Consider the following 14685-nt stretch of genomic DNA (forward strand, 5'->3'; position numbering starts at 1 on the left):
GGTCTGAGAGGTTGTGGAAGAGGCACCTGTGGTGAATGTCAACCCAGTTCCTATCCGCAAGGGTGGTGCCAAAAGCGGCCCCCAAAGATGCTCTCTGATGGCCTGTGGGAGGGCACGGTCTCCAGCTGGCGGTGCCACCAGCGGCTGGCACGGAGTGCCCTTGTGGTCACCCTGCCAGCCGCTCCCTGCCGAGTGGAAACACCCATTGAGAAACACACCCGCCCGACCAGAAGCAGGCTAGCGCTCAGAAGACTAAGTGGACTGGCCACCCCGGTATGGGAGTGCTGAGGCGCCTGCTGACTGCTCTGAAAGGCTTGGAAGTAACCCATAGAATGCAGGACCCCTGGGCCTTTGTCGCCACGGGAGCTGTTCCGATCCCTGGCTCTCCTGCACACTAGAAAGGGCTCTCCTACTCAAGTGGACTGATAAAACCTTGTCAGTAGGAACATAAGAGATAGTGTCAAGTTGCCGAAAGTCCTTACATTCAGCACACTTGGGCTGTCAAAAGAGTCAAGCCAAACAAAAAACAATAAGCCATTTTTAAAAAGCAGATCTTTAATTGGTGGCAAGATCCCTGGTTTGTCTTTAGAAATTGAAATCATGATGCCCAGTACATCCCCTGAGCTCGACTCTGGAGCGCTTGGTAGGATTGCTTTTGGTCACTTGACAGGACGATGACGTCCAGCCATGCAAGATGAATGTCTGGTCTGCTTTTTCAGTGTGTTTGTATGGCGGTGTCTGTAAATGCCAGAAACCTCTTTCTTGCTGCTGCTGCTTCCCCCCACCCTGCCCAGCCACCACGGAGGCACTTCAGGGCCCCTCTGTGCCGCCAGCTGCTGGCCCAGGCCCACCGCACTGCAGGCCACACGAGTGTCACGCGCCAGCAAAGCGAGGTGACAGCTCCATCCTCTGCGAAACTGTGACGCTAAGGTCAGTTCTCACATGAGAGGAGTCCTTGCCTCTGTTCCTGAGACAACGTACTAACCACACTGACAAAAAATTCTGATAATGTAGCCCGCTGACCAAATTCAAAGCCTCAGTTAACCCTAACCAATATGTAGCTTTTAATTTGCACCAAAACTTTTACAAAAGATGTTTTGCTATTGTTTCTATATACTTTAAAAATATTCATTTTTACCAATGAGTTGAATAAGACAGCTTCAGTTAGGTGCACCTAAGCACTAGAACTATTGATAGCCTCAGTTCTCCACGTTTAGCTTTCAAAACCAAATGAGCCATGTATAAACAAGTTGAGAAACTTAATTTTTTAATGTTTCATTTACAGAGTTTTATATCCATTAAGTGCCTTTGAAAGTTACCAGTTGTGTGGGCTGCTGTCTCACCTCCCACAATTTTTCTCCTTTCTACATATGGTGCTAAAACTTCAAAACTGAGGAGGGCTACAGGACCCTAACAGATTCCTGGTCTGTCACCCATGTCATGTGTTTATGTCCCGGCTTCCTAAATGCAAGACATCAGTTACCTGCTTGGGAAAGAGTGGCGGGTGAGCAGCAAAGAAATTAATTCTGGAGGGAGGGGGTAGAAATGGGTTTTCACCGTTTAGTGCCAAACCTACAAAATCCAAACAGAAGTAAAATACACAACTACCACAAAACAGAGCGGGAGGGTGGGGGAAAAAAATCTCAAGTGGATCTGGAAGGATGAGCCCTTAGTCCTAAAATGGCAATAAATGAGGTGACCCAAGGCTGCATTGGGTCTACCACCCCCACAGTGAGGCTGACTTGACCCCATGGATTTGTTCATGTGAGCTATATAGGTCAAGTCCACATAAAAAGAAAGAAAATCTCTGCTGAACAAATTCCTAAACCCAAACAATATTTGGTTAAGATTATAAAACAAAATAAGCTATCTTAAGAGTTCCTCAGAGCTAGCTGGATGACAGAAAATATGACCTGAACAATACTAACCAGAAGACCCCTACCTGGCCTCAGTCATACTTCACTCTTGGCTCACCGCTGACCCCAGGAAGGGCAGGCCGCACACACCGCGAGGAAGGCTGGTGAGTGACTGGGGACTCCGAGCACACATACACGGATTAGTCTTTCCCATCGGTGAAGCCAAATTCTGGGGCTTGAGTTCCTGGCTATTTGCAGTTACCAGTTTAGAGAAAGGTGAAATGAAGCATTTTCAATTAAAAAGACTAACATTTACCCCAGAAGTGCTTCCGCATTCTAAGTGGATTAGATCACTCACGAAGCTATTTTTATATGCCCAGTTATGAATGCCTTACATTAATCTCCTGAGAGGCTGCTGGGTCCCCAGTTTGAGCCCCTGTGCAGTCCTGACTGTTTTCTGTAACCATGTGACTGGTGATGCTGAGTGATGGCCATGTCTGCCTCTACTGTACCACTGACCTTTCATAATAATCAGCCCTTGCATTGAAATAACCATGTGGAAGAATAAATTGATCAATGAGGATATGTACAACTATATTTAAAGAGCAATAGTGTCTATGTTAAGAAACTTCGTAAAGCTTATTTGTAAGCATTTCTATGGTATGATTTTATGTATGTTCATAAATCCTGCACTGTGTTCTATATGTTAAAATATTGGTGCATGAATTTATTTTCAATTAGCAAAGTACAAGAAATATATCATTTGAAAACATGTTGGTTACGTGTCCGATAAATGGGATCATGTAAACACAGCTGGCGCACACGTGGGCAGGCTTCCTGAGTGCGGTCCCCTCTCCCCAGCTGAACCCAAGGCACCTCGGTGTTTCCTCTGAAGCTGCTGCCGTTTCACGGAACCAAAATACCCAACATCCTTTAAGTCTATAAGCTTTATTGATACTTTGCTTTTACAGTTCACAAGGCATTCCACAGATTCAGTACAGCTTAAACCACAAATGTATAAATCTTCATTTTATAATTTTTTGCATAACAAGTTTTGATATTTGCAAACAACGTTTTTGGAAGCATTAGATTCAGTCCGGAGATTCCGAGTTTATCACAAAATGAACTACAGGAAGTCTGTGCGGTGAAGTTTACTATGTGCATGGCATTGCTTCATGTTGAAAACAGATGGTAGTGCTCCTAGAAATGGATTTTCTGTTTCTAGCTTATGTGCTTTGGAACTATACACATGTAACTGGGGACTCTCTGAGATACCGCGCACTGTGCGGCAGCCGGAGGGGAGGGTCTAAGCTTTGTGAAACACTATATATAGATATATATATAATCTATATTTACTTATATTGGCAATTAATATAACAGTAAAATTCACAATACACCTAGAACATACCAGGAAGGCAAGCTTTTTCACTCTTGCTTTAGTGGTATGATCTCGTCTAAACGTTTCATTTCAGAAAATCTGCATCAATCTACACAGACCATACACAGTGCACAAACTGTGAGAAGGATTATTTTTTTCAGCTCCACTTTCTCTGCGACCCCCCCCCCAAAAACAACAGCAAGACTACCTGCCACAGAGTGTAACATACAGCTTTCTCAGATCTTTTTTTATTCACCAGTGCCTCAATAGGAAAAACAAATATTACGGTTTAATTAATTCCATACATAGCAGCTTACAATACTTAAGATGATGAACACATGGCAGTCAAGACAGGTAATTTTTCCTCAGACACCACATTGCTAAAAATAAAGATCTGTGAAGCTGCAATGTCCAGGTTTCCTTCTTCCCTGACCCTCCCCCATGTAATCAAATGAACATCCCCTTTCAAACCCCTAGTGTTTATGATCTCTGGCTTTTTCATTCAGCTTTGCGTTTCAATCCAGGGATTTTTGCTTGGATTCTACAAGTGAAAAAGGTAGGAAAAAAGGTCAATGGAAATATTTTTAAGTATTTAACAGTGCTGTGCTTCAAGAACTACTTGTATATTATAGTGCTCAGCTTCTACAAGGACTGTCAAACTGTAAGCTGTATTTTTGCCACCTTGCCCCCTGAATTAGACTTTAAAAAGCCTTAAATACAACACAGAGCAAACACAGCAATGATCTGAACATAGACAAAAATCCTTTGGCAACGCTGTTGCACTTTTTAGTTATGATTAAGATTTGCTACTGACTAGGCCTATAAGATGAATTCTCCAAGTCCAGCACACTTTATTCTTAGTGGGAAAAAAAAAAAGTGGATTTTAAATACTTACTTAGCCATAGCATCTTTAACACTCTTATTTGCAAGTCCTAGATAATGATCTATCTGCGCCTGCAAGAGAGGTGGAAAGGAGTTACTAGAAAATTAACATTGCTAAAGAATCTTATTAACCATTACTATATTCAGCAAATTAAAGGCTTAATAAAGGCTTCAGACACCACCTTTTTCATTTTTATAAGGCTTTGGAAACTGGTACTGATAGATTTGTTTAGGTAATACAGTAGGGCTTGAATTCCAAAATCTACAGTTAAGAAATTACCTGATGCCGTTCATAAATAACAGGAACGCTGAAGAGTGAAATTAGAGCTGAAAAAGAAAATACACAACCTTTAAAACAGTGTGGTATGATTTAGGGAAGAAAAACTGAAAAGCCATCTAACAGGCAGCGTTCCTAATGAATGGTTAAAGACCCAAGCTTCTCCTGGAGGCTCCTGCTGGTGGGGAGCCACACTAGAGGAATGGAGGCACGAACAATTCTTAGCTGGAAATCAAGTCCCACAGACCTTATAAAATACAGGTATCCCATGTTAGTCTAATTTAGGGCTGCACCATCAGGTGAGGCTAGCCCCCATCTGGTTTATCACTGTTGACTGAAGCATTCTTTAGGAATTAAAGTAGCAATTAAATCTACAATATCAGTATCAGCAATTTATTTAAAGACCTCAAACATCTTCCCTACGATGTAAGCATTTTCTCCACCAAAGTGTCTCTAAGCTCCTGCACACAATCTTCCCTTATTGTGCAGCTTTTTGTTCAAATCGTGTTGTCAACTTACCCAAAATCAGTAGTGTCAGACCATTGAACAAGGCACCAACATAGGTAAATACCCACATCAATGCTGCAAACTGTAGGAAAATAACATTAGCCTGTTAAAAACAATTCACACAAAGCTGAAGCTTTCAAATAGAAGCATCCCACCTAAATGCCAACCTGCCAGAAGCAAAAATAGTTGGAGACTTGGTTTCAAAGGGAAACTCACCAGTCTTCATTTGAAATTTCAGAATCCTAATTAATATAGATTTGATTCATTTTCTCTTGTTTTCCCTGAGACCAGATATGCCAAAGGTATACCTTACCTCTTCAGCACTGCTATAGCATTTAGGTTTTAAATGGGAAGCCTGAAAAGGTATGAGAACTCACAATTAAGCCTGATTTTAAAGCACTAACAAGTATTTCAAGATCTACAGGAGATGAACAATTTGGACATTGAAATCTCAGCTGAATCTGCAACAATGAGGCAGGGAATACTTGTGATCAGAGACAAGGGGTTTCAGGTACCAGAGATACCACCTCTAATATTTTATTAAGGATCAGAGGCATTGTCTGCTCAGTGATCAATGTTTCAACAGTTAACCCTGGAAATGAGAATGCCTCAAAGTTGTATACCTGTTAATAAAACTGACCATTAATATTAGCCACTGCCTTCTGTATTTATTTAATGAACACCAATATAGTTACCATATTAGTGCCAAGCACTGTTTTAAATGCTTTACAAATACTAACTCATTTATTCCTCTTAACTTGGTGAGGTAGGCACTGGAATTACCACAGCAGACCCAGACCCTACCCGAGGTCCGCTTTCACTGTCCCCTCCAGAGGCAGGGAACTAACCAAACTCTCCTACTTCAGTAGTCATGGTCTTAAAAATCTATTTTTTAAATCATCAAAGGAAGCAGGGAAAGGCTGTTCTAAAAAGGGATTTCATTTTAACAAGTCCTTTATTTCCTCTGCATACCTTATTCAGGAAAGGCTGGACAAGAACATTTCAGAGTTTTCTTCTGGTTTTAAAATTTGGTTGACCTCATACAGTACAGACTTGACCTGTTCGAAGCAGTTCTTGGAAGACTTAAAGTCAGTCTGGATTTTATTATTCTTAATCAGTAATTGCCTTGCTTTCTATTAAAGGCCTTCATGTGTCTGGCATTAGCTCTGCCCTAATTAGCAGGTGACAATACAGTGCCACCGTCTACACTTAGTCAGGCACATACAACACGGTATAAATGAAGAAGAGCCTGGAGTGGAGTCAGTAGCTCCATCTCCTAAAGCAGGGATCAGCAAACCTTTCCTATCAAGACAGTAAGATAATAACCATGTTCGGTTTTATGGGTCACAAATGGTCTCTCACATATCCTTGGAATGTTATCTCTGAAAATTTTTTTGAATATTATCCTTCAAAAAATTTAAAAACCATTCTTAGCTCCCAGGCTATACCAAATAGGCCATGAGCCAGGCAGTAGTTTGCAGACCCTTGAACTACAGCATTTGTTCCTCCATATAGTCATTCATTGAACAAAATCCGTCTGTGAGCAGAGTACCAAGCAGAACTTCAAACTCTACTAGGCACATTTACTTCAGGTTAAGAACACACTTTGGATTCCTCCACCACAACTGTCAGTTCTACAAATAGCAACCTCTCATTACCCCTACAACTGAAGGTAACTAATGTTAAAGTGACCAAATGTCAAGCACTCCTAACACCTGTCAGCTGAAAATCAAAAATTAAATACTGCCCTGGTCTCAGCAACTGCCATGGTAGAAAGGCTGGACGCATGACTCCAGTTAGCAAGCCCTCTTCCTTCTCAGAGTTTTACAGACTCCAATTGCAGAAGCTAATTATAACTTCTGCGCTTCAGCCCATTGACTAAAGAACATTTTCATGTTTTCATCCATCACCATCCACAAGTCTAAAGAGAAAAGCAACAACCTTACACATTTTAGAGGAAATTGCTTTAGCAATAAGGATACCTTTGTCATGACAGATTTTAGATACACTCACAAGCTACAAAGAAGCCCTAATTTGGTCATTAAGTCTCCCACTAGACCAAACTCCAAATTCACAAGCAGAGAAGCCCAAGACTTCACATCTAGCCCATCTAACGGGCTCAAATGTCACTAGACTTGCCTCTTGGGGGACATTCTGCCTAAAAGCCACACTGCCCAAAGGCAAAGAAAGGAACAGAGGAAACACTAAATGTGGGACTAGGCAGGTGTCATAAATGCATGAAGGAGCCTAAGGACTGAGGCAAAGAGATAGAAGTACTTCTCCCTCTCATGGAAGCACGTACAACCCAGCTCCACAGACTGTTGCCATGCAAGTATTCCAGGCCAATGCTGCCAAAATTTCTGATTTTAAGAGAGAAACCAGAAATTCACATTTTTATGTGTTATCACAGAATTTTTAAATACTGCAATCTGGAGAAAATTTAACACTTCAGGGACCCAAAACAAAAATGCTAGGTAAGGTTTTCTACAGAACACAGCATGAGAAGAGAAAGGAATGGTAGTTAAGGACATGTACCTAGCAATTGCACAATTACTAGAACTGTTATGTAATAAAAGCAACATTTTTTTTTTTTTTGGCAAATATATTAGGTCACTGAATCTCATCACAATGCCATAAGTACTATTATTATCCCTATAGAAGAGCAAACCAAGACCCAGAAAAATTAAGCAAGCTGCCAGAGCAGTGGTCGCAGTGATCTCGGGTTCATCTGACTCCAGAATCTATCTGCTCTGCTGCAAGTAAGATCACCTACAGAGAAACCATTATTGGTGGGAATTTCTCACGAATGGCCATACTATCATACAGAGGCAAAGAATAGGCCCATAAACACTTTAAAGAAACAAAACAGGCAACTTTCATTTTGGACCTACAAATTCTATGCCAGGCCACGGCAACTTTCTGTGACATTCCAGCCGGTGCATATAGGAACACGGAGATCAGAAACCATCTCTCTCTGGGCAGTATCGAGAGGAGGGAAAAGAACCAAAACACAATGAAGGTCTAATAAATACTTCCAAGAGAGCAAGTGCCATGTCTTATCGGCCTTCTGTCCGGGGGATAGGGAATCAAACTTGACTGTGTATCAAATACCTCATTAAAAAGCTCTGTAGCTGTGGCGCCTGGGTGGCTCAGTGGATTAAAGCCTCTGCCTTCGGCTCAGGTCATGATCCCAGAGTCGTGGGATCAAGCCCCACATTGGGCTCTCTGCTCAGCAGGGAGCCTGCTTCCCTCTCGAGCCTGCTTCCCTCTCTCTCTCTACCTACTTGCCATCTCTGTCAAATAAATAAATAAAATTTTTTTAAAAAGGCTCTGTAGCTTTTTATTAGGTGATATCTCAACAACTGGGGGCGACATTTATAAGGAAATTGGAGTCAGGATGCGTAACAGAATTTCAGAAATTACTCTGGCAATTCTGACATTTTCAAACTTTTCCTGCATTTTTAAACTGAAAAATCTTTGCTTTTTTTTGAAATCTTCAGCCTTATTCATTAGTATTGCTTTGATTGCCTACATTTTCCCTAGCCCATTTCTCTTCTAATTTTTCTGCAAGCTGAAAAGCGCCAAAACTGTCAAAATTGTATGCTAATAACCACACAAGAGCCTAGGGGCTAGATTTTAATGTTCTTCTGGGTCAGCTATTTCTGGAGTTCAGACCTTTTTATGGCTCACTTTCAGATTTAAGATTGTATTCTGGAGCATTAGAATTGCCAAATGTGCAGGCAACTATTACTAGCAATTTTTTTTAACTTTATTTTCTTCTTTAAAGATTTTATTTATTTATTTACTTATTTGAGAGAGTGAGCAAGCACACAAACACAAGCGGGGGAGCAGCAGAGGGAGAGGGAGAAAACAGGCTTCCCACTGAGCAGGGAGCCTGATGTGGAACTTGATCTCAGGACCCTAAGATCATGACCTGAACCCAAGGCAGGTGCTTAACTAACCGAGCTACCCAGGCATCCCTCACTAGCAATTTTCATATAACTGTAACATGTATTTTCCCTGAAAGTCACAGAACTACAGTCATACAGAATCCAGGCTTTATCACCCAAAGCTGTATTACAGAGAAATAAGAACCTCTATCTAAAACACCTGGTCTTGTTATCTGATAAATAAAATTACTATATTTTTTTTCTTGAGATCTGAGGTTTCAAAAGGCAGACTCCCTCTAATCAAACTTGGAGCCTTATTCAAGCAGCTCCAAAGCTGAGCCCTGCAGGGACTGTCATAGGCCTTTCTTTTCCAGTGGAAGTGGTGGTGAGTGGGAGGTGGGAGTAGGAGTTGGGGGAAAAAACTATAGCCTGGGCTTTATAGCTTAATGCCACAACTTTTAAGAATAGTCACTCTTCTGGCAGTATCCCCAGAAAAATTAAATCACAATTTTAGGAGAAGGGACCCCCCCCAACTTCCTTCTCTTTCCCCCCGCAGAGTTATCAGGTGGTTCTAGTGTGCAGCTAAGACAGAGACAGCCAACACACTTTTAAAATAAAGCCTATCAAAGATCCCCTACACAGAAGATCAATCACAGAAACAATTAAACATTAACTAAGGGTTAGTTTTCTGGTACTCATGGGTATTACTTATAACAAGGTTAACCGATAACACTGGGTTAAAGTTATCCTGCCTCTTTCTGACCTCTCAGAGGCTAATAAAGTATACCAGACTCTCCAAGAAAAGGCTATATACATGGCTTTTGCAACTTAATTTTACTAGAGGACATTCCTCCTTTCCTTTCCTTTCCTTTCCTTCATTCTCCTGCCCACACCTGAGGTCTGGCACTCAGTGGAACAAACCACTTTAAGAGAACCTTTAAAACAAATCCTGAGGATTGGCTAAAACATTTGGCTGACGTGAAATTCACAGTAGTGTCTGAAATAAATTCTACTAAATGGAATTAGAAATACTTTGTTAGTGATTTTGCCCATAACATTTCACTAAAATCAATCCTTTGGGAAATGTATCATTGCTCCATCTGTGGACACGTGAAATCTTTTCCAGGGCTTAGAAGCTTGTAGTTAACTGCAAAGGAGCAAAACAAATGGAACTCTTACACAAGAATTTAAAAGGAGAAATCTGCAAAATATGTCTTATTCATCCAAGTCAACCACTAAAGGAGACTTAGGCCAGATACAGTGATAACCACTATAGCACAACAGATCTTTTTCAGCAGGCCTGATGCCTCAGGAACCTTGGAGTTTGGTTATATATTTATTTTTTAAAATCACATTTAATTATGTGATTTTTTTAAAAGCCACTGTCAAAAAAATAAGTAATGAGCAAGAAAGTTTCACACGCTAAGAATAGTGACTCTAAAATTTTCACTTTCTGAGCAAGAAGTTTTCAAATAGAAGGAATGGTAACTGTGACCCAGAATCTAGAAACATAGCTTATATAAATGTGAGAGTTCAAATTTATGAAGATTGCAAGTTATAGAGAAACCGCTTTCAAATTTCTGTTTAAATGCTATTATTTTAAATATACCACAGAGCTGGATATCATGTGTATTTTCTACACTTAAAAACTCATGAGACTTCACTGCATTTTCTTTGAATTTAGGGTGGTATTCATTTTCCTAATGATGCATCATATAAAATCAAAGTAATTCCAGCTAGAAGCTGGTTCCTGTAAGTTTTTAAAAACTCAGTGTTATTTAAGAAATTCATCTGGAAACTGGAAACAGCAGGTAGCAAACTTTCAACAGATTGAGTCTCTAAATACATGGAAATAAATCATTCTGATATTAGGGCAAATAAATTTGTTCTTTACATTGAAAAAGTGAAGAAAAAAAAAGAATGAACTGAAAAAAAAATTGTTTTCCTTAAGGAAAGATAATCTACCACTCTACTGGCTGCGGTGGCTAAGAGGCAAAAAGTAATAGAGTTAGAAGGAAATAATTTTCTTAAACACACACACACACACACACACACACAACAAAACACTGAATATACAAAAACTGTGGATGAATAAGAGTGGTAAATGCTTTCTATAGAAAGGTAATACTAAGTCATTTTTATAAAGAGTCAAAAGAGTGTTAGGGTTTTTGTTAGCTTTTTTCAATGAGACATTTTACCCAAGTACCCTGTGTTTCTGTAATACCCTTATTCATTGGAAACATATGGAATCTATACTACCCACACACAATGACATTAAGATTTAATTTTAATTAAAGGGGTCAATTTTTTATTTGAATTTTAAATTTTAAAGGGGGGTCCAAAGGTAAAAAGAAAAAGTTTATTGACATTGGAGGTACCCTAGGTACCCAGGACAAGAAACAAAACAAGAAAAGGTCTAACTAAAGTCCCCAAGCAACAGAACCTTCCTTATCAAGGAAGACTCTTTGTATATATTATCCGAATGTGCAACTGAATTACCAAGGGCTTCATACCATCACCACTACACAGGGAGGAAAAGACATAGCCTGCCTTATTTTTTTGCTTCAACATATTTTGAGACTTAAATACCAAGTTCCTTCTGTGTGTTAATATGCTGAAGAACCTGTTACATGCCTGGAGCCTTGGGTTTGCCAAAAACACTACTTAAGCATTCAAGTAAGTTTTCTTTTCAAAAGTACTGCTAATCCATAAGGAGACAAAGTAGTAAAATACAATTCTAATACAAGCCTTTTTTCCTCAATATTAAGAAAAAAGAACATTTCCCCAAAAATAAGAAAATTTCAAAAAAATAAGAGTGCTTCAGGAAGTAAATCTGCCTCGTGTACCACATCTGTTACTCAAAAGTCACATATATAAAAGCCACTCAAGGCAAAAATTTATCAAATTCTGTTTTTCTCACTTCTGCTACTTTCATCATTAATAACATCTGCTTTAAAAAAAATCCCTGAGCATCTAAGGTAATTTTCAAAAGAAATTAAAAATTGAGATTTAAGAGCAAAATGTAATTCATCTTAGGGAAAAGTATTTTATCCATAAAATTTCCTCCTTTTTTTCAAGTATCTGTGCAAAACAGATTTAAAGGGTATTTATTTAGTATTTAATCATGCCTTCTCTAACATTTTCACGCTGCTCTAGCCTTTGCCAAGTATTTCCACACATAACTATGTACACAGAGGACTGTATATAGAGGATGATAAAATCTAAAAGAACAAAGTTTTCTTTTGAAAGACATATAGATACTAAAACTGGAAACTAAACTAAACTAAAAGCTGGAAAAACTGGAACAAATCATTTCCAGATCAATTTGTTTTATTTTTAAACAGATTTCTTCAAGAACACCTCTTCTCTCAAGAAGAGTATTACAGACATACTGAGCCTTCATTACACTGTGCAAACATGTAGTATGACTTCTGCCTTGTATCTGTTGCAATTTTTATTAAGTCTATAAAAATAATGACTCTCTCCCTTTATCAAGCTTCATGATGATTTTGTTTGAGGTCTTCCCCAACCCAGCAATTTTTACTGCTAAATTCAGAGATGGCCCTTTGTTGTTTGAAGCTCTATCGCTATTTACTGTGTCTTCTCAACCAATTCCCACCCACAAACTTTTCGTCTTAAACTGTACTAGCACCTTCTTGATGATTTTTCACACATGGTCTATCCCAGCTGTCAAGCTATAATATAGCAAATATCACTTCAGTGAATAGGGACCAGGTTCGTCTAGCACCCATATGTACAAGGTTCTATTTCATTTACTCCAAAGTATTCTCATTTGTTCCCTTTGAAACTAACAAACCAAAACATCCCAAATAATATAGCTTTGATCATTTATTTACACACTGACATCAGATAATTTCAAAGCACTACTACAGGATATCACTAAATGCAAGCACTCTATACAAAAAAGATAAGTAATAAAAGGAAACTAAAACCTTTTCAAGATTTTACGTATTTGAGAGAGACAGTGTGTGCATGCAAGCATGAGGGCAGGCAGAGGGAGAGGAAGAAGCAGGCTCCCCACTAAGCAGGGAGCCTGATGAGGGGCTCAATCCCAGGACCCTGGGATCATAACCTGAGCCCAAGGCAGATGCTTAACTGACTGAGCTACACAGGAACCCCCTAAATTATTTTCCATCAATGTTATTTATAAGTAACTGAGAGTCTGGGTTGTAAGCTGAGAGAAGGATACAGCTGAAAATAATATCCATTTATTGGTTTATTAAGGCTAAAATGCTTGTTAAAAGCACTGAATATTTAAATGTATTCTGACCAGTTCAGAAATTGCTTCACGGAGTCTAAAGGCCCAATCATCATATTGCTAGGATATCCCTCTTTTGCATGATAAATTGCAAACTAGCACCTAGCTCTCGTGAAAGAAAAACTAAATATTACCATGGTACATTTCTACCCAGGTGTAGACTGGAAATAAGTCTGTCTTACGCAGAGTCACAGGTTATAACACAAAAAACACAAATGTTTTATGTCAAGAACTAAAGTCCCAGTGCTTGGAGCTCATGTTAGAAGTTGGTTTAGTATTTGCTTTGAGTCAGTGAGCTTTGGGTAAATTTCCTGGCAAGGTGAGACCCTAACAGCTGCTATAGCAAGATTCAAAAACTGAAGAAAGACTTCCAATAATTACCAACTGAATATTAGTTGAGGTGTTTCCAAGTATTAAAGTTTTTCCAGAACAAACATTCCAAGAAAGAGTCTAAGATATGAAATAGCTTATGTGAGTATATAAATCAAACATAAGCCAAGAAATTTACTGCCAGACTCTAAAAGGGCAAACAAATTAAATTACATCTGGTATCAACTCTATTAGGTAATCTTTATTCCTACAGTGAAAATTCCCTTTAATTTTCTCACTTTTTCTTTTTTGTTGCACTTTTAAAAAATTTAGTTTTTAATTTTAATTCCAGTATAGTTAGCATACAGTATTACATTAGTTTCAGGTGTACAATACAGTTTCAACAATTCTATATATTACTCAATGCTCATCGTGATAAGTATATAGTCTTCTCACTTCTAATCTTTGTGATCTCCAAAAGTATGAATTTATAACTTATTTTCCTTTAGAAAGGAATAGTACTTTCCTCCATTTTAAATATTTGATGGGATTCTGATTTCTGACTTCTAAGTTTACATTAGTTCGATTTCACTACATCTCTGTCACTTCCTTTCCTATAGAAAAGTAAAATTTTTCACTCCATTATTTGATATTAAATTCCGGGTATATCAAAAATGAAAAGCAAATAAACTTACCTTCAGAGAATCAACTAAATCATCAACTAAAAAGAGGCGTCTGAGTTCCTTTATCGTGCAGTTCACATGACCAAGAGCAGAATTACTGTATTTCTGAACCAACTCCTCAGATATGGCGACTTCAGATTCCAAATATGCCCTGGAAAACAAAATACATCTTAACTGTCACTGGTCACAGTGATTGTCCCTGGATGTCTCTCATTCAGCAATTACGTATCTGTAAAAGAAGTCATTAATATTTTACTATAAAAACCTACTATTTCCTAATTAGGTACAATGTAAAAATTCACCAACCCATGCATATTTCACTGACATGCACAGGGTCAGCTGATGAACACAGAAAAAAATCCTTCAAAGTCAGACTGATCTGGGCGTGACTCTTAAGCTCTGTCACTTCACTTGTCTGTGTAACTTCGCAAAGTTACTGTCCTGAGGATTCAGGGAGTTCAACGCTTAATACAGGCAGACGCAGAGAAGCACTCAACAAATGGTAGTTACCACTATGGGTTTGGGTTTTTTCTTCAAGCTGACTTTATGCTGTCTCATTAGATCTTCCTAACAAAGATCCCATTCCCCAAATACTACACTCTCTCAGCCTAACTTTTCAGGGGA

At 39.0% G+C, this 14685-nt stretch overlaps 2 protein-coding genes across 8 annotated transcripts in view; one reads left to right on the forward strand and one right to left on the reverse strand.

Moving 5' to 3' along the window:
- Positions 1–3427, forward strand: part of EML6 (EMAP like 6) — a 284967-nt gene extending 281540 nt beyond the window's left edge. For 3 of the 4 annotated variants that reach the window (XM_059187676.1, XM_059187677.1, XM_059187678.1), the window contains one exon: positions 720–3427. In XM_059187676.1, the coding sequence (XP_059043659.1) occupies positions 720–744 (25 nt within the window). In that variant the 3' untranslated portion in view covers positions 745–3427. The remainder of the gene's footprint in view (positions 1–719) is intronic. The other variant, XR_009357212.1, reaches the window with a different exon arrangement.
- The window catches only part of RTN4 (reticulon 4), a 79117-nt gene continuing 67220 nt past the window's right edge, over positions 2789–14685 (reverse strand). For all 4 annotated transcript variants that reach the window (XM_059187679.1, XM_059187680.1, XM_059187681.1 and 1 more), the window contains 5 exons: positions 14074–14212; positions 4913–4982; positions 4397–4443; positions 4130–4188; positions 2789–3775 (listed from right to left, as the gene is read on the reverse strand). In XM_059187679.1, the coding sequence (XP_059043662.1) occupies positions 3733–3775; positions 4130–4188; positions 4397–4443; positions 4913–4982; positions 14074–14212 (358 nt within the window). In that variant the 3' untranslated portion in view covers positions 2789–3732. The remainder of the gene's footprint in view (positions 3776–4129; positions 4189–4396; positions 4444–4912; positions 4983–14073; positions 14213–14685) is intronic.

The sequence above is a fragment of the Mustela lutreola genome, chromosome 9, assembly GCF_030435805.1.
Source record: "Mustela lutreola isolate mMusLut2 chromosome 9, mMusLut2.pri, whole genome shotgun sequence".
NCBI lineage: Eukaryota > Metazoa > Chordata > Mammalia > Carnivora > Mustelidae > Mustela > Mustela lutreola.